The 19,591-nt window shown below is 46.2% G+C and overlaps 1 protein-coding gene across 1 annotated transcript in view; it reads left to right on the top strand.

The window, feature by feature from the left end:
* LOC309859554 (uncharacterized protein) overlaps positions 1–2,368 on the top strand; it is a 367,688-nt gene extending 365,320 nt beyond the window's left edge. The window contains exon 10 of the mRNA XM_082720310.1: positions 811–2,368. Within this exon, the coding sequence (XP_082576436.1) occupies positions 811–822 (12 nt within the window). The 3' untranslated portion in view covers positions 823–2,368. The remainder of the gene's footprint in view (positions 1–810) is intronic.
* The last annotated feature ends 17,223 nt before the right edge of the window (positions 2,369–19,591 follow it).

The following is a 19,591-nucleotide window of genomic DNA, read 5'->3' on the forward strand; positions in this document are numbered from 1 at the left end:
GTTGTTTTTCTCGTCCATTTTGAAGGTGAATAGGGGTCTGTGAAACATTACCTTGAGGAAGGCTCTCAGAGAGCGTGTTAAGGAGCATCTCCTTTGCCTTGCTGGATCCGGATAGGTGCCGGCCGGAAGTTGGCTACCGCAACCCCGGAAGTCGTGGGGAAACAATGGTGGGGTGTGCAGAGCGAAGACTGACGGACTACATGGCTAGAATAGAAACAGTGTAGAGGTTGCATTTTACCCCGAGCATCCACTAAAGCTCTAATAGACTGGTGGTTCACATTTCATTTCAGTTTTTACCGTGTGGGTCACGTTAGTACTATTCCAGCAGCTGAAGTCTTTTGTGGCCAGTCTCCATTTCCAGACTCTTCGTTGTGGTTGAAACAGTGGGTAAAGTGATGCAGAAATAGAGGCAAACACAGAGGGATAATTGCAGATTCCCCACTCCCTGTGCCAGGTTAAAAACCATCTAAAGATTGGAGTTACTAGGACCCAAGCTCTGCTGGGTCTTGAGCATACATTTAATACAACATCTCATTGGTTAAAAACAATCCTTGGGGGCACCTGTATGGTTCGATGGTTTAAGCATCTGATTCTTGACTTCAGCTTGGGTCATGAGGTTGAGCCCTATGTCAGGCTCCACCCTCAGGGTGTCTGCTTGCAGTTCTCTCTCTCTCCCTCTGCTTCTCCCCTTGTTCATACACGCACACACACACAAACACACACACTCTCTCTCTCTCTTTCTTAAATAAGTAAATCTTTAAAAAAAAATCCAGTCCTTGGTATTTATGATATTTATTTTCTTTCCCACAGGCCTTGAGATGATGAACTATGTTGACTTCCTCCTGGCATTTGGGAGAACCTGTAGTGGTTCTTGGCTCTGGATGTATGGTGGCATCATTTAAAGATGTTTGGATAAACAAGTATCAGTGCACAACCCTGCCTCCAAACCTATTGAACAAAAACCTTTCAGACTAAGTTTAACTAATCTGAATCTAGAAGGTGAGGCCAGGCATCTCCCATTTCTTTTCCCCAAGTCTAGGGCCCTGAGTTACTTCTCCAGAATCCACCTTCTGACAAACTACTCCCAGGAGGCCATTTCTCAGGTGTGTTTAGCTGAGTGGGAAGGTGTGGTGTGGAGAAAACAATTGGGCTGGGCTTGGTCTCTGACATTGGTGCTGCTCATCTGACCTGGACTGTCTGAGCCCCATGGAGAGAAAGGCTATGGGGGAGAATGGGGCAATGAGGGGTGAGCATGGCACGGCTTTGGGTGGGAGCCATGACCACGGTGTGGAGAAGAGAGGATGTCTGCTTCACCTGTGTGTGGCATACAGCAGGGCCTCAGAGCTGGAAAACACCCCACTCTGCCCGGACAAGGTTGGTGGTACCAGGAAAATGGAATGTCTGTGGGTCAGCGCTGTGGGCACTGACCTGCAGGATAGAAGAGAGGGCAAGAGGTATCATGAGCCTATGTAAAGACTCTCTGGTGACTCTTCAAAGTCAGGGTGTATGTGTATGGGTGGGAGTGTGTGTGTGTGTGTGTGTGTGTGTGTGTGTGTGTGTGTGTACCTACACATGTGTTTCTCAAGGGGTTAGAGGTCCTGCATCATGAGTCTGGAAAAGGTCCAAGGATACCTGGGCTGATGTCCTTCCTGTGGACCCTTCACTGTAGCTATTGGCTGGGATGCTAGGATCACAGGTTGATCCAGGCTTGGCTCCCATCCCATCTCTGGGTGCACATGGCCCGCAGTGACTAAGGGGTGAAGGAAAGAAACCATTAACATTTACACCTGTCTTTGGAACCCAGTAAGTCCATGTTCCATGAAATGCATATAAATCCCAAGTCTCAGTGCTATACTTTGCCTAAGATCCGACTCTCTTGTCCACCAGCAGCCATACGAAATCATCTTCTCTGAAGACCAGATCAAATTTTTGCTTTCTTCAGGTATCTTCCTTGATCTCCATCAGCTACAAATCTCTCTTCACCTTCTCTTTTGTGGGGTCCATCATTTTGTGGTTCTCTTGTTGGAGTTTACCACTTTCTTCCCTAGGTAACTGCTAATCACATTTGTCCGTGGGACATGCAGTGGACACTCATCATTTATAGTCTTCCATTTTCCCAGCAGATGGAAACTCCTTGAGCACAGAGCCCAGTTGTCATAGTCTGTCTAGATTGCTACAACAGAATACCATAGACTGTGTGGCTTAACCAACACTTACTTCTCACAGCTTTGGAGGCTGGAGGTCCTACACGAAGGTGCCAACAGCTTTGGTATCTAGTGAGGACACGCTTCCTGGTTCATAGATGACCATCCTCTGGCTGTGTCCTCAAAAGGAAGAAGGGGTAAAGGGGCTCCCTAGGGTCCCTATTTTAAGGGCACAAACAACTACTCCTGAGAGCTTCACCCTCATGACCTAAGTACCTTCCAAAGACCCCATTTCCTAATGCTATCATATTGGGTGTTCAGATTTATCATTAGAATCTGGGGTGTGGGGGCGTTCAGCCTATGACACCCACTCTTAGCCTTCCTACAAGTCAGTGCACTCAGGAAAGGCACAGGAACATGTTTGCTGGACATGAGTGGTTAACCCCCGTGTCCTTCCAGCTGAACTACCATGGGCATTTTGCTTGGAAAAATAGGCTTCATAAAGAGACTCTTCTTACTGTTTAAAGAGTCATTTGTGCTTAATGTTGTTTGGCTTAGGCACCTGGAGGGGTCTTTTCTGATTAGACTTTGTATCCCCCTGAGCCAGTAGGCATGGAGTGCATGGAATTCTCTGCTGGCTGGTTGAATTAAGTAAATATTTAGGGTTTGGGGCAAAGCATCCTCACTAGGTACCCAAACAAATTGACTAGACAAGCAGTTCCCAGCTTCTAAGGAACTGAGGAGCAGCCTATTTTAATGGTAAAAACTTGCACAGATTTTCACTCTATGGTGGTTGTGCTTTTCAGAATCTGTTAATTGAGCACCTATATAATGACAAAATGCAATGGATAAGTTAAGGAATTGTTTATGAGTTTTTTGTTTGTATTTTTTTTAAATTTGTTCAATTAATAAACATACAGTACATCACTGGTTTTTGGTGTAGTGTTCTATGACTCATTGCATGTAACACCCAGTGGTCAAGTGGGTTAATCTTAATGGCACCTATAGGCATGTATCTGGTGTCATTTTATTTTTTACAACTAAATGAAGATAAAAATGGCAGTGTTTGTTGCCATGTGCATTTGTAGAGTCTTTGAAATTGCTCCTTTCCCCGCAAGATGTGTGGCCCATGGATTGCCAGTCACTGCATGAAACTGTCCTTTTGATTAAACCTCATGGTCAAGGAGCAGCACTGTGGCAGATGAGATCAAGAGGAGAACCACAACCTCTTAGCTTCCTCCAGGTGCTTTACTTTTTGTGCATAAGCACAGCTGAGAACCAGCCTGTCTACAAAAAGAAAAACGTGAGAGGATATCTGTTTGAAGAGAAATCTCACCAACAGTATCATGCAGCCTAAAGCCAGACTAGAAATAGTGCCTTGCCCCCATCACCAACCCCCATCCTGCAACTGGAACTTTCTTTGATCTGCTCCAGGATGCACTCCTTCCCTCTCCCACCCATCCAACCTCTCGATGAGCTAACAAATCACTGGGGTTGTAAAAAGGGAGACCTGATATTTATTCCTCTAAATTAGAATGAAGGGGAACTGTAGATAGTCTTATGTAAATAGAATATTGAAAAAGAAGCTGCCCAAAGCTCGTTTGTTTACTGAGTCTGATAGAGATCATAGAGGTCAATGTTGGACAAGCCAGGGGTCTGAGGGGTACTTTACGGGCATCGGTCTTTTCTTTCCAGTCAGACTTGAGAGCTTGGGAAAGGGGAAGTGTGTCACAACCCTAACAAGATTCTGAGCATCCAAGGGGTTTTTGTCCACTTGTTTCTAGAAGGAAAATACTACTTCTCTATCAACTCACTATGCAGAGCAGTGTCCATGGGATAAATGATTTTTAACAAGAGTCAAAAGCAGAAAGAAAGTGCTGACCTCAGCTCTTAGCAATTTGGGGAGATTTCTCTGTCCTTGTGTGATATGCATCTGCCCCTGGGTGCTCAGGCAGAATGGTGCTGCTGTGTGCTTGGAGCTTTCTGTGTTATCAGATCACACAAATCTGTTTCAATAGTTCAATCATACCCAATCACTTTATCTTTCATCCTCAGCTGTTTCTGATTTGAGTCAGTGTTTCCTTAATATAAATTTCCTAAGTTATTTTATAAAGTTGAGGACCTAATACAATTTCTGACTGTCACATAATCAATATGTCCTTGCTGTTGCTATGGTGAGATGGAGGAAGGTTTCAGTCATAGCCCGTGGGTCAGAGTGCAGGTGGCCTGCGGACCCCCGAGCTTGTGGCTTGTGTGCCAAAGGAGAGCTGTCTTGCTGGGGACTGAGCCTTTTAGCTGTGGAGTCTAACTCCAGAAGGCAGTCTGAACTGTGCTGTAATATTGCGGGAAGCAAGTCATATTAATGGTGGATGTGGAGAGAGAAGGCATGGGCTCCCCTTCCCCCCTCCTCCATATAACTAGGGTGGGTCTATCACTTGCAGATCAAAGAAACTCTGGACGTCTGAGCAGGGAAGGAGGCCATCAGAGTTCCTCCTGGCTGAAATCTTATTGGGGTCCACAGATTCCTGGCTCCCCAAACTCTGCAAGCCCATAGACCCTGCGTGAGCTCATGCCATTTTTCCATCCCCTGCCCTGAATCTGGCTTAAGGGTGCAGCCTGACCCTGTCTCCTCTCCCGGACAGCTCTGCTCTCCACCTGGGCTGCACTGGATACTGCACTCAGACCAGAAGGGCCTCGGGCTGCCTCCTCAAACCGTGACTGCAAGAAGCCAGCCCAGGCTGCCATTATGTTAGGTTCTTCTGGAGCCAAAAGTAGAATTTTTCCTTTGGCTACCTTTGGCCCATATGTTCATGTCTTTGGTGTTTTTCAGTTTTATGTAATAACAGGATAAGAATCTTACTATCTCCTTACTGCTGTAATTTCTAAATATTGAAGACTGAATTATGGGTTTCTAGGGGAAGCCAATGATTTATATCTCCAATATACACTAATGGATGGTACAATTAATATTTAATTAGAGTATTTTCTGGAATATTTTCCAGAAAATTTTAACTTAATTTTAGGTATAAAAAGGTACAGGCTTTTAAAAAATTTTCTTTCTTTTTTTTTTGTGGCATTCATTTTTTTTTTCTTGCTCTTTTCGGTTCCTTATGTTATCGCTGGATGTGATTCATTGGACTGTCAGTATTGGTTTAGCTTTCTTTTTGGTGAATTTAGAATATCTTCCATTGATTTCACTCATTTAAGCTATGTGTGTAAAAGGGTTAAGGGTATGTGGAAAATTTTACCTGGTCATCTGTCAACCCCAGGAATCTTTAGGGATGGAGCCTGCTGTGAGCTTTTGGGTATTTCTGATGATGACCAAAGCTGGAACTGCAGCGCAATGCTGCACAATTCCTCTAGGCGCATGTTTTTGTAATCGCTGCTCTGTCCCTCATAATTGGTAATAAACTGAAAAATAAACCAAAAAAGGAGATGGTAGTTCTTTGTTCTAAGAGGCAGGAAGCAGGGGGCTGGTTTTTTTTTTTTTTTTTTTAAGATTTTATTTATTTATTTGAAAGAGAGTGAGAGAGAGAGAGCAGGGGGAGGGGGAGAAGGAGAGGGAGAAAAGAGACTCCACAGTGAGCAGGGAATCTGACCACTGGGACTCCTGGGATTGAGCCCCAGGAGCCCAGGATCACAACCTGAGCAAAGGCAAACATTCAGCACAACAAAGTGGGCCAGCCAGGTGCCCTGGGGGGCTAGTATTTTATTTCTGAACCAGGCGTGGGCTGGAGAGAGGAGCCCGAGATGGAACTGGGGGACATCACTGGAGAGGACAGAACAGAGTAGTGTTAGCCCTGCGGACTGGGGGCAGAGGTGGCAGGCGGGGGGGGTGGATAGGAAGCCCTTTGGAGGGTTTTAAGAAGATGGAAAAAAAGACAAAGGAAGAAAGGAGACTTCGGGGAGCCACCAGCAACAGCCTTCAAGGGCTCTCTTGGGCCCCCCCGCCACCCCACAGTCAGCTCTCTGGACCTCCAGTGAGTAGGCACTTTGCATTGACACTGTAAGCCCCTCTCTGCTGGGCATAACGTGTTTACTGTGGAACTGTCACTGGTGTCCGTCACCCCAGAGCTCCCTCTCAAAACTCCAATGACACGTAACCTACATGACTTTCTCCAAGTTAGAGCCAGGGAATAATTTGCTTCTGATGCTTCATGCAAAGTGACTGGTCAGGCCAATCTTGTCCTGTGACCACCTGCCAAGCCTGGCTGACATTCCAACCTGGGACCCCACGAGTGCTGGAGAGACAGATCAATGCCGGGAACTTCAGAGTACTGGCAACGTAGAAGCTTGTACAACTGAGATCTCAGCAGGCAACAGACTTTAGGTTTTGGTATTGTTGATGCACTCTTTAACCTACAAGATGAACAGATACTGATTGCTAAAAATTCTAGCCCAGACAAGAATATAAAGTAAAGAGTGGGTGTCTTGGATTCCAGAAACCCCCTCTTCTAGTCCAGCTCCCTACATACAGCACTGCTAACAGTTTGGTGTGCATTCTTCCGTACCCTTTGCTATGCCCATGAACACACACACACACACACACACACACACACACATGTGCGCGTGCGCACACACACACACACACACACACACACACACACTCTTCCAGGACTTTTGTTCTTTTCATTTTGATAAAAAATGTGATAATGCGAGACATTTACTTTGCTGCCAGCAGTTTTACCAAGACTCCTTACATGCTCGTGTAGGCTTACAATTGGCCTCTCGCCTCTGTTCCATAGACTTGCTCTGCCTTCACTCATTGAACATTTCCCTATTGGTTGATATTTGGGTTCAGCTCTACTTATTTGATCACTCAATAAATACTTCTTAGGCATGAATTAAATGCTAGTCTCTGGGGTGCCTGGGTAACTCAGTTGGTTAAGCGTCTGCCTTTAGCTCAGGTCATGATCCCAAGGTCCTTGGATCGAGCCCTGCACTGGGCTCCCTGCTCAGTGGAGAGTCTGCTTCTCCCTCTCCCTCTGTGTTCTCTCTCTTGCTCTCTTTCAATTAAATAAATAAAATCCTAAAAAAAAAAAAAAAAAAAAATTCCACCTCTGCTCTAGACCAAGATCCCTGCCCTCATGGGGTTTGCTGCAGTGGGCACACATGTGCCCCCTTCCTGATTGTGGGGTAGGTTTTGGGGTATAGTGTGTCAAAGAGCTTGAGGATTTTACATGTGGTTGGGTCCTGCCCACATACCATGTACCTAACTTTAGATCGTATCTTTTAAAATCCTAGATCTTTTTTATTTCTGTGCAGAGAGAATCCGTTCTTTTCCAGAGTCCTGTCTCCTGTGGGCCCCCTGAAAGCGATTATATTTTAATCAGAAATGCTGGAGGAATAATTGAAGTCATAATGGAAGAGCTCTTCTGTCAGGGAAACACGGATGGGGTTTCTCACTTGTGTTTTGGCTACTCTCCTTTCTCAGCAAATGTGATTTAAACTGTGCAAAGAACCATCATCCCCACGCCTCCTTGGGCTCTGAAGTGCCTGGAGACTGATGGAGGTCTCCTGTGAAATCTGACCTCTTGCTAGAAATGCTGAGGAGGGAAGGAGTCTTTTAGAAATCCGGAAGTCTGTTTCAGCCTCTCGGCAGTGGAGATTTCCGCTAACTCTCTCAGCTTGTGTGGTGGGATAAGGCTGCCCTGAGAACAGGGAAAGCAGCTTTGGAGAAAGAATCTTGTTAGGGTTTCTGATGTTTCCAAATGAACAGACTCTACAGCATTAATTTAAGTCCAACTGGTGAGGTCTATACAATGTCTTTCTTTTGCTCAGTGGTCCCTGACTTCATGTTTCAATGTTTTCAGCATCTCTGGCTCTAGAGCCAAATAACTGTTGCCGTCTGCACCTGCTACGAGTGCAAGGAAGCCAGGATGGCTTTAAGAAAATCAGGCATCAGGTTCTCTAGTCCCTTGTTCTTAGGTGTTCCTGGGAACCTCTGCGTGAGGAGGGAGGAGAGGGATACTGGCTACAGGCAGAAGAGGGGAATGTTCTATGGGAAAAGGGGTCAAAGGCGTAGGAGTCCTATAGCCAGAGTCTTGAGGTCAAATACCAGGAGGACATTAGTAATGATGTGACTCTGTCATGTTACTGACCCCCCCCGCCGGCCTCTGTTTTCTTGCCCATGGAAGTGGATAATAATGCCATGCTGCACAGGGCTGTTGTGAGAGTTTCTAGATTTCTAGCCACTCCACTGGCATTCAGCTGTGGGTTTGGTGCGCCATGTTTAGCTGTAGGGCCGATTAGGCTGGAGGGCGGGAGAGCTGGGGAGGGAGGTCTGTGATGTAGTCCATTTATGGTCCATGAGGGCGTGTGTTGCTGCTCGGGTCTCAGCCCCTGGACCATGGTTTCCTCCATGTGGCTTCTGGCCAAGTCGTTTAACCTCTTGGAGCCACTCATTCCTCGGTCAGCCACCAGATGTGACTCCGCCTCTGAAGGGTGTCCGTGAGGACCACACAGGACAATGCCTGGGGGTTCTACACCGAGCCTGGCGTGTGGAGAGAGCGCCGCCAGTGGGGGCCTCACCCCTTGATGTCGTTCCCATCCTCATTCCTGCCAGCGCCTTCTTTCAGCTTCTGCTTGAATTCCTGGAGGCGGACGAGTAACTGTAGCCAGCCAGCCAGCCACACGCCCATTTGGCAGAGTGAATGAGGAAAAACCATGGTCCTTTCCCATTGTGTAGACATCAGTTCTCTGTCTTCAGCCCAGAGAGGCAGCCAAACCTATGGGGCAATTTTCTCAGAAGAAACACTACCTGTGCTGAAAGGGAAATGATAATTCTTGGCAGAGATCCCTTATAGTTCCAAAGGACAAATCAATGCAGAAAACTTCACTGAGCAGTTTTATCTAAGTTGCTTGGGGAGCGTTTTAAACTAGTGTCTGCGGGGCGGTGCGTCCATGTGCTTTGTTCACTCACTATCCTCGTAGCCACAGCTCTGGCCCTACTGAGATTATTTTGTGAAAGGCTGGGTGACCAGTAACTCTCTCCTTACATGTTCCCTAATACAAATGGTCTTCCCCTTGCCCTTTGGTGCAGGATGCTGGGATTTCAATCGGTGGGACATAGGCAAGTGCAAAGGCACGTGTTCATTCATTCCCTACTCCTCCGTCCAGCAAATGTTTACTGTGCACCTGTTACACACCAGGCACTCATCCAGGTCATGAAAACACAGTAATGAGGAAGAAACATCGTGCCTGTCCTATGGAGCCTACAGAGCAGCACGTGAAAAACAGGCATCCGATAATCACAGAGCGAACCACTAAAATACAAGCCATGAAAAGTGCTAAAGAGGAGAGACGGATGGTATGTCATCTCTAACCTGTTCAGATCTTCTCTTTCTGGTGCAGGAGAACTGATTTTTCAGAAGGGGCAGGGGAGGCTTTGCTGGGGAAGTGGTACTTGAATGGAAATCTGAAGGGTGAGGATGGGCTAACCTGGTTCAAGGAAGAAGAACATTCCAGAAGGATGGAGTGGCAAGCTTAAAGACCTTAGGTGAGAGAGCGTGCATGCTGCAGAAATTGAGAAAAGGCCAGTGTGGCAGTGAGTGGGGCATGAACAAATCAGGATGCGTCTGAGGAGGAGACCCTCCCACAGGCTGTGCAGCACCTAGAGGGTGCTGCCGGAAACTTCTCTTTTTTATTCTAGTACCAAATGGGAAACCACTGTTGGAACGTTTTATGAACGGGTGTTTGTGTGTGTATGAGTATGTGTGTTATATGTGACTTGATTTCCATTCTGGAAGCACCTCTTGGCTGCAGTGTGACCAGGAATGGGAATGGGGGAGCAGTTAGGGAGAGCAGTTAGGGAACCAGGGAGGGATGGTGGGCAGTTGGCCTGAGATGATTGTGGAAATGCCCGGGTCTCTGAGAGCATTCAAGAGATAAACTTGACAGGATGCAGTTCTGGATTCAGAAATGGAGGGTTGGAGAAGTTAGGGTTGACATTCGAGGTCCCAACTTACAAAACTGGGTGAATAGTGGAGCCATTCACTGAGATGGGAAGCACTGGGACAGAGTCAGGCAGGCAAAGGAGATTGGGTTGAGGCAGCATGTGGAAGGCCCTGAGTCCTTCCTCACAGAACTCTCTGGGCCTTGCCCCTGTCCCCCTGTAGCTCACGTCCCCACGGAGGAATCTCCTTCTGAATTCTGGGCCATTCTCAACTCTACCAACAAGCTTCAAGATTTCTCCTCATTGAACATCACCACTTTGCCGTGTTTTCATACTCGAGGAACTCAGTTCAACCTCTGGAAGAAATGCAATTTCATCTAGACCAGGTCAAAGCCAAGTTCACTCTCCTTTTGGTAAAAAATAACAGGATCAAGAGCCACCATTCCTTGCAGGGCACGGTGCTTGGTGCCTAATATTTGCAACCTTATCTGAGCTCGGGACTAAGTCAGATATCCAGCAAGCGATGAGCCTGGTTCTGGTTCCAGCAGTCAAGGAATTAATTGATTGAACAGACACTCCATGCCAAGAACCTACTGTGCTATGTTTGGCTCTTGGGATACAAGATATGGATCTGTCCTCAGCATGGGGTGAGCAAAAGTGGGGAGACCTACATGAGCTACTGTGCCCTGGCTTGAAAAATGATCTGGCAGGGAGGACACACATACGGAGACCTGACTAGAGGCAGAATGAAGTGATGTAAGGAGTAGGTCCTGAATTACAGGGGAGAAGGGATTCACTTACAGGGAGGATTGGGCAGGCTTCCTGGAGGAGGTGGCACTTGCTGGGGGTATGTGGGGTGAATAAGAGTTCAGGATGTGGAGTGGATGAGGGAAAGATATTCTGGGCACAGAAATCAAAGTCAAAGTGCAGGGTAGGTTTGGGGCTGGGATGCAGGGCACGTGATGGGGAAGCAGTGAGAGAGGAGGCAGAAGTTAGAAAGGGCCCGACAGTGGAGGTCTTCCTGTGCTAAGGAGTTTAGAACTGACTCTGCAGGTGGCCACAGCTGTGACAGGTTCCCGAGGAAAGGGAGTGGGAGAACAGTGCCTGTCATTTAGAAAGATGGCTTGGGCAGCAAGGGGAAAGAATGGATTGGAAAGGTGAGATGTTAGAGGCAAGTTTCCAGATTTAGGTCACTATTATGGGCTGCATTGTGTTTCCCCAAACACCCTAACACCCCGTACCTGTCATTGCGATCTTATTTGGAAATAGGGTCTTTGCAGATGTCATCAAGGTGAGATGAGACCATTGGAGTGAGTCCTAATCTGACGTGACTGGGGTCTGCATAAGAAGAGGAAAATTTAGACACAGTCACACACACGAAGGGCGTCGTGTGACAGTCATGGAGGCAGGGAGTTTTGCTACGCAATGGCAAATGAGGGAGCGCCAAGGAGCACTGGTGTTGGAGAAGCTACGAGAAAGGCATGGGACAGATTCTCCCTTGAGTCTTAGAGAGAGGGTGTTCTTGCCAACACCTTGCTTCTTGGACTTCTGGCTTCCAGAACTGTGAGAGGGGAGGTTTCTGGAGTCTTAAGTCCTCTGTGCTGCCCTGTGCTCCCCTGAAGCCCCAAATTGCTCCTGGCCCTGGAAGAGCCGTTATAATGGCAGGGGCAGCAGGGGCAGAAGTGACAACACACTATGGGGAGACTTTATAGCCCAAAGGTTGGTCCCTCCAAGAGCTAACTTGGAGTCAGATTTGCCCTGTGCCTTGCATGAGGAGGCTGCTGCCTCCTGTCACTGACTCAGTGACAGTTTAAAAATGAAAATGAGAACCTCACTCCATAATTAAAGAATGCAAATCAGAGCAACAAAGAGGGCCATTGTTCATGCATTGAATTGGAAAGAAATTAAATTAGGTGTTAGGAACAGGGGAGGGAGGCGGTGTGTGGCAGTCAAGCTGAGAGTTGTTGATGGGAGTGGAAATGTGTGCAGCCTCTCGGGGGGACCGTCTCTCACGTCTGTCAAAATGTTTTGTGCAGAGACAGGGTCCTGTACAGCGTAGGCGAGTTCCTACGCTGGTACATGTCTAACCTATGATCGTGCTTGCAAAACTGTGCTAATTTGTATGTGTAAGGATGCTCACTGTAGCACTGTTTGTAATGGAAACACTAGAAAAAAAGGAACTAATTTTATGGGTCAACACGAGTAGACTAAGGGATGCCCAGATAGCTGGTAAAATATTATTTCTAGGTGTGTCTGTAAGGGGGTTTCCAGAAAAGAATGGCACTGGAGTCGGCAGACTGAGTAAAGATGGATCCCATCAAAGTGGAGGGGCAAGTCCAGCCTGGTGAGAGCCTGAGTAGAGGCACAAGGTGGAAGAAAGATGGACTTGCTCTCCACATCACCTGGGTCATCCATCTCCTGCCCTCAGACATTGGCACTCCTGGTTGTTGGGTCTTTGGACTCAGACCAGGACTTACGCCATTGACTCTCCTGGTTCCCGGGCCTTCAGATTCAGGTTGGAAACAGACCACAAGCTTTCCTTCCTGGGCCTCTGGTTTGCAGACAGCAGATGGTGGGACGTCTCTGTCTCCGTAGGATTGCATGAGCCAAACCCTCATACTCAATCTCTTTCTGTGTATCTCCTGTTGGTTCTGTTTCCCTGGAGAACTCCAATACACAGCCTACAGATTGTTTGGTAGGAAACAGGGTAATTTTATTACGTACATCAATACAACGAATTACTAAAATTAATTGGGAGACTATTCTGGGGTAACTGTACTTCTTGATGGAGTATAACTTGGTACAAGGGCTTTTTTAATGTTTTAAACTAAAATAACTTAATTTGAGCTGGAAACATAATTCTATAACTTGGAACTATTAAGAATGAACAAATGTTTGCCAATATAGCTCTCCAGGTCTACTTCTGTATGTATTGCCACAGACTTGCATCATATAATCAACAAAAGACAGGGGCGCCTCAGGGTGGCTCAGTGGCTTAAAGCCTCTGCCTTCAGCTCAGGTTATGATCTCAGGGTCTCGGGAGCGAGCCCCACATCAGGCTTTCTGCTCGGCAGGGAGCCTGCTTTCCCCCTCTCTCTGCCTGCCTCTCTGCCTACTTGTGATCTCTCTATCTGTGTCAAATAAATAAATAAAATCTTTAAATAAAACAAAAGAATGTTCCCAACAGCTCCATTTATAATAGCCCTAATGGAAACCGATGCAAATATCCAAACATTGTAGACTGGGTCAATGAATTGTGGAATCATAGATTATTGTGATTATCATCAGATTATTGGAAAGCTATGCAGTGATGAAAACAAACTACTTCTCTATGCAACAACCTAAGTAAATCTTACAGACGTAATGTTGAAGTAATGAAGCCAGACATAAAAGATGGTGTAGTAGTACACACCACATGATTCCAGGTGTCTGAAGTGCAAAATTCCATAAAACCAAATGAGTGATAGAAATCCAGTTGGGGGCCAGGTAATGAGTGGGGTGAGACATGGTAGAGTCTGTTTCTTGGCATAGGTGGTGATTATTAGCATGTGCTCCCTTTGAAAATTCATCAAGCTCTGCATTGATGATTTTGGTGTTTTATAAATGCAATACCTCAACTGAAAATTTACTTAAAAATAGATATCACCCAACAACAAAAAAGAACAAACAACCCAATTAAAAAGATGGGCCAAGGACTTGAGTAGACATTCCTCCAGCTCTGCACATGGGCAGTATCATAACCAATGAGGTTTATCTGAGGATCGATTATTGCTAATTGAGTAGACATTCCTCCAAAGATATATGGATGCCCAATACACACACAGATATTCAATATTACTAATCGTTAAGGAAATGCAGATCAAAACTGGAATGAGATACCACTTCCTTCCCCTTTAGGACGACAATGGCTTGAAAAAAAGAGGGAAAATGACAGGTATTGGTGACGATGTGGGGAAATTGGAACACTTGCTCATTTCTGGTGGAAATGCAAAATTGTGCAGCTGCTGTGGAAAATGGCCTGACAATTCCTCAATTACCATATGATCCAGGTCTTCTACTTCTAGCCATGTATCTCGAAGAATGTAAAACAGGGATTCAACAGCACTTGTATAGGAATAGTCAGAAGATGAAAGTAACCCAAGTGTCCATCCAATGATGAGTATGTCCACACAGCGGAATATTATTCAGTCATAAAAAGGAGCAGCCACAACAGGGGTGAGCCTTGAAAACATTACATGAAGCAATGAAATAAGCCAGATACAAAAGGATCAATATTGTATGAAATCCCTGTGTGTGCGGTACCTGAAATAGAAAGATTCATTGAGACAGGAACTAGAATGGAGGCTACCATGCTCTGGTGGGAGGGAGAAAGGAGTTAGTATTTAATGAGTGTGGAGTTTCAGTCTGGAATGATGAAAAGTTCTGGAAATGGATAGTAGTGATGTTGCCTATGGTTATGCATCTGACAGTTTGAATGTCCTTAAGGCCACTCAACTGTATCCTTAAAAGGGTAAATTTCATGTATATTTTATCATGATAAAAAAGAACTATGCTATAAATAAGAAATAGAGATCTATGTGATTTGAAATGATCATTAAAACATATTAAGGGAAAATCCGAGAACAGCATATATAAAGAACCTAACTCTAATTGATTATTTTAAAAGCATATGCAAATAGATGCAGTTGCTTTAATATTTTAACCAAAGGATGTGCAAGAAAAGTTGGTGATGCTTATCTTTACAGAGGACAGGAAGTAGCAGGGAGAGCCGTGGTCCTTTTTTACCGAAACCTTTCTCAGCTTCGTCTGAGATCTTCTTTCCCTCCCAGGCACAGGTATTGTCTTTATTCAAATAACCTTACCCGGGAGGAGGGGGTGCCTGGAAGTTCCCTTGTATTCACCTTCTCCAGTTTGTAGGTCAGTCCTCTGGGCAGTAATCCCAAACTGAGCCCCTGGGTGGGAAACAAGCCAGCAGACCACTGGCTTTAATGCGCCCCTGCTCCTCCCCAGGACAGTGTGACATGGGACAGGCTGACCACCGCATTTAGGAATGAGCAAAGCTGGTTAGCCTGGGGCTCTGGTTCATGGAAGACCTGGTCCAGTTCATTTTTATAGACCAAATTATAGAACTCTTCACCTTTGTTTTATGCAGTTGTTTCGATAATAGAAACTGAAGTACTTGTCCAAGAGGGTAAGGGAGAGCGAACCAGGTATGATTTTGAACAATAATCTGCTGTGTGCTTACTGCCTGCAAATTACTGATGTTAGTGGAGTTGGTTCCCGGAGGAAGCGTCTACGCTCCTAGATGGGTTTTGGACTTTCTAGAGACTCAGTGGAGCTGTTTGCATTATTATCACTGTGAAGCAGAGTCATTATTCCATCTAATCTGTGACAAGGGTGACAATGGAGCAGAGCCTTGATGTCCCCTGACTGCCTTCTTGGTGGAAAACGAACTTCTTGGACCTGAAGTATTTGTCCAAGGAGCTGTTTACTGCAGTACCTCACAAGCGTGCAGGAAGAAATCCCACATCTTCCCCGAATTCAAGGAACATGGTTGTCACTTGTGTCAAGTAGCTGTAGAGTAGCTGTCCCCAGGAACTACAGAGAGTTTTTACTCTGTCAAGGGGGCCCAGGAGACCTGAGACAGAGGCCACTTCAAAACGATGGGGCGCCTGGGTGGCTCAGTGGTTTGGGCCTCTGTCTTCGGCTCGGGTCGTGATCTCAGGGTCCTGGGATCGAGCCCCACATCGGGCTCTCTGCTCAGCGGGGAGCCTGCTTCCCCCTCTCTCTCTGCCTGCCTCTCTGCCTACTTGTGATCTCTCTCTGTCTATCAAATGAATAAATAAAAATCTTAAAAAAAAAACAACAACGATGGGGACAGGGTGTTAATGAAATACCTCATCACTGAGAAGTTTCTAGTTGATTCCAATGTGTAGCTTCCCTTTGGAGGAACATTGCTAGTTTAAAAAAATTAAAGTGTAATCAGTGGGAAGAATCCTGTTGCTCAGCAGTGGATTCCAAAGCTGGGTGTAGCAAGGCAACGAAAAACATTTTATTTCAACAGAAACTCTTCATCGTACCCAGTCAAGGGCATTTCACAACATGATTTTGTGTCTGGCTTATGACAAAGAAATCTCTGGGATATGATGTGGTGGCTTCCCTGAATGATATCCCCATCCAGTTAGTTCCAGCAGCTGTAGACCCACTACAGTCTCCAGCCGGCCTTGAGCCATTGCTTCCATTGGTCAGTAATAGAGCTGACAGCTGCTGGAATCCTAGGTTGTGGCTAACACTCAGAGGTGTAGGCTTTTCTGTGAGGAAGGCTGTGCTCATTCGTCTCATTTGAGAAGGCATAAACACCAAGTAATTGCCACTTCTCCATTTCCACTCCATAAGGAGGGAGTCTAATCATCATTTATCCCTCTGGAGTGTGCATTGTGCCACCAGCCCTGTGATGAGCAGGTCTGGAATTAATCTGGTCAGAACATGGCATCCTTGCCATCTAGCACTGGCTAATTTCCTCTCTCTTTCTCTCACAACTGGAAGCCCGGAGCATACTGTCTATCGGAATGTGGAACACAGAGGGAACGGACTAGGATATGCATTTGGGGGGAGCCTGGAAGATGACAAAGCCAAATTTGTGTGATACTGAGACTCTGAGGAAATCCCAAGGGCAGGCTCATACTTCCGTCGCCCCAATCTTATGAGTGAATTCAGGAGGAGATGGCAGGAAGGTAGTTGATGACTGGGTTGGAAGGGAGGACACACAGAGGCTCCTGCGAACCAGGCCTGGCCTGCTGCCTGCAGTTGATCTCATGAGAATGACACAATGGGCCTATTAGCAAGCATAAATTAGACTAATGTGATAATGATTGTCTTTCAGTTCTTTTAGGAAGTATACCAAGATACATGTAGTATATCCTTTTTTTTAAATAGAATAATCTGGAGACAAATCATGATTCATTTTCATGTGTGGCTTCATCAACCATGAGGTTCCCTTCTCACCTTCTGGATCTGAGAAGCTGTAATTTGCATCATATCCTTGTTTCTATCAGCCTTGTTTTATTTTAGACTGAGCAGTTCTGTCTTCTCACTGATTCAACATTTTGCCAAAGAAGAAATGGAAGAGCAGACACTTTCAAGGTTTAGATCCATAAGCTGAAGGTGGGAGCAGACTCTCATCGCCCATCAGGCAGTGTCCTAGGATCGCCCTTCTTGATCCTACCCGAGTGCCTTTGCACCTGCTGATCTCCTGAACAACCCTGTCCTTGCTTGACACACCTGGGGACCCTCTTCCTTCTGATGTCTCTCCTGTAAAGTTTCCCCTGTCCCAGACATCTATTCATTCAAAAACATTTGAAATAATGTGCTGGGCACTTGCTAGGGCACTGGGGTACCACAGTCGGCTTAGCAGCCCTAGCATCTGTCTTCCTGGAACTTAGAGTTTAGTGAGGACCCAAGATTAAAAAAAAATAATAATAATAAGTAAGTAAGCAAACACAATTATTTAAACAGAGGTAGGTTATAAGAAGATAACCAGATGCTAAGAGGGGTATGACAGAGGAACTCCCAGGCAGGGAAATTGACAGAAGACCTCCTTCCATAGGGGACCTGTAATCTGACCCCTGGAGGACAAGTGGGAGCCAGTTGGCCCTGGAGCAGGGGAAGGGCATTTCAGAAGCTGGCAAGGCCAAAGGAAGGAGCAGGGCAAATTCTAGGAACTGCAAGAAGCCAGCAGGACTGGGGAGAACATGGATTAAGGGCTCTCAGTCCATGCCCTCAAAACCTTTTGTGCATGCTCCCAATGTAGGGTAACTTGTGGTTCTCTAAGTTGGGTTGTCTACCTCCTGTCTCGGCTCTAATCATCTGGTGCCTCCAGCAATGAGGGCCCTACTGGGCACACAATAGTTGTACAGTATGTGTTTGTTGAATGCAGAAGTCCATGACTCTGGTCTTGTCTTTGCTGCATGCTTGTTACGTGCCTCTGTGTAAGCTGATACATGTGAAGGAGGGCGCAGCGGTGCAAATCCCCCTGGCGATGGCATCAAGGGGCCGTGGGTCACGGTTTCCAGTTGCTGGGATTTTCCATGGTACTCTCTCTGGACACAGAATTGCCCAGACCCTGTTTCATGGCTGATAGATTGATGTTTCTACTTGCAGTCCTTGCTCTGGTTAATTCTGGTTGCTTGAATAACTGCAGGAACTTTGGCCTAATGTCATCAATGAGTTCTATAGTCCGGGATGTAGATAGCCCAGGCTTTAGTCAGGAATAGACAGGGGAGATCATCCACTCAGTCTTCTCATTTTATGAGGACCAAAGGAGAAAGGGAGCTATCCAAGATCACACAACAAGCTAACGGCTGGAAGGAGACTGGCTCCTGGAGCCCTTGCCTTGCAGGCTTTGCTGTGTCCACTGGCCATCTGGTTGCCACTTATGCCTCACCTCTTTGGGTTCCTCCACACACGAAAGACTAGGAGCGTGAGGCTACAGCCTGGGCTCCAGAGCCGGGCTGCCCCGCTGCTGATGCCACCTGCACTGCCTAAGCCTGGCTCCCACACTGAGCCAAGGCCTCTCAGTTCTCCCATCTTCAAAATGGGGTAACAGCTAAATTTATCATTCGGTGCAATGGTAATTCAGTTAAATTGAGTCATGCGAAGAGCCTGGCACTTAGTAAGAACTCCATAAAGGTCAACTATGATTATCCTTTCTCTAAACTCTATTCTGAAGCGAGCACAGGCTCAGTGCGCATTTCCAACCGTTCTTTCCTTCATGCATTTGGGGTTTTGTTTTTTGCTTTTTGTGGGTTTTTTTTTTTGGCCTTTTATTAGCTACTGAACTGGATTCTATTCATCCATCTCTCCCTGGGCTAATGTCTCCACTGTTGAAAAAATTATAAATCCCCAGCTATCCTTTCCTTATTAAATTTTAGAAAATGACACCACCGTGCTCATGATATGTTCTTGCCCAGCACTGACAGTGTCGGGAGGAGGATTATTTTGATTAGAGAAATTAATTAGTCATGTGCAAGCAATGCAAATAGCATGGAGGAGAAGGGGCCTCTGTGGGGAGAGCCATGGCTTGAATTGTGGTCTTGAAGATGAGATTATAGACGAGACAAGGGATTTACATGCATAAAATACATCGTGATAGAGAGAAACCGGGAAAATGCAAATGGGAATGAAAGGCTTCAGTGGTCTAAATGCAACGCTAAGCTTCCTGTCTTCTATCTATCAGATGCTTAATGAGGATTTAAATGGAGGGGTGGGGGCGCCTGGGTGGCTCAGTAGGTTGAGTGTCTGACTCTTGGTTTTGGCTCAGGTTATGATCTCAGGCTCCGGTCGTGATCTCAGCATTGTGAGGTGGAGCCTGTGTTGGGCTCTGAGATCAGTGGGGAGTCGGCTTGAGATATTCTTCCTCTCGCTCTCCCTCTGTGAACCCTCTTCCCCGCCTCAAATAAAAAAAAAAAAATCAGTAAATCTTAAAAAAAAAATGAGATAAATGGAGGGGAAGTAGACGGGTGAGTCGTAGGCAGGTGGGCGGGCCTACAGGTGG

This window comes from Mustela nivalis, assembly GCF_964662115.1.
Source record: "Mustela nivalis genome assembly, chromosome: 2".
NCBI classification, from domain to species: Eukaryota; Metazoa; Chordata; class Mammalia; order Carnivora; family Mustelidae; genus Mustela; species Mustela nivalis.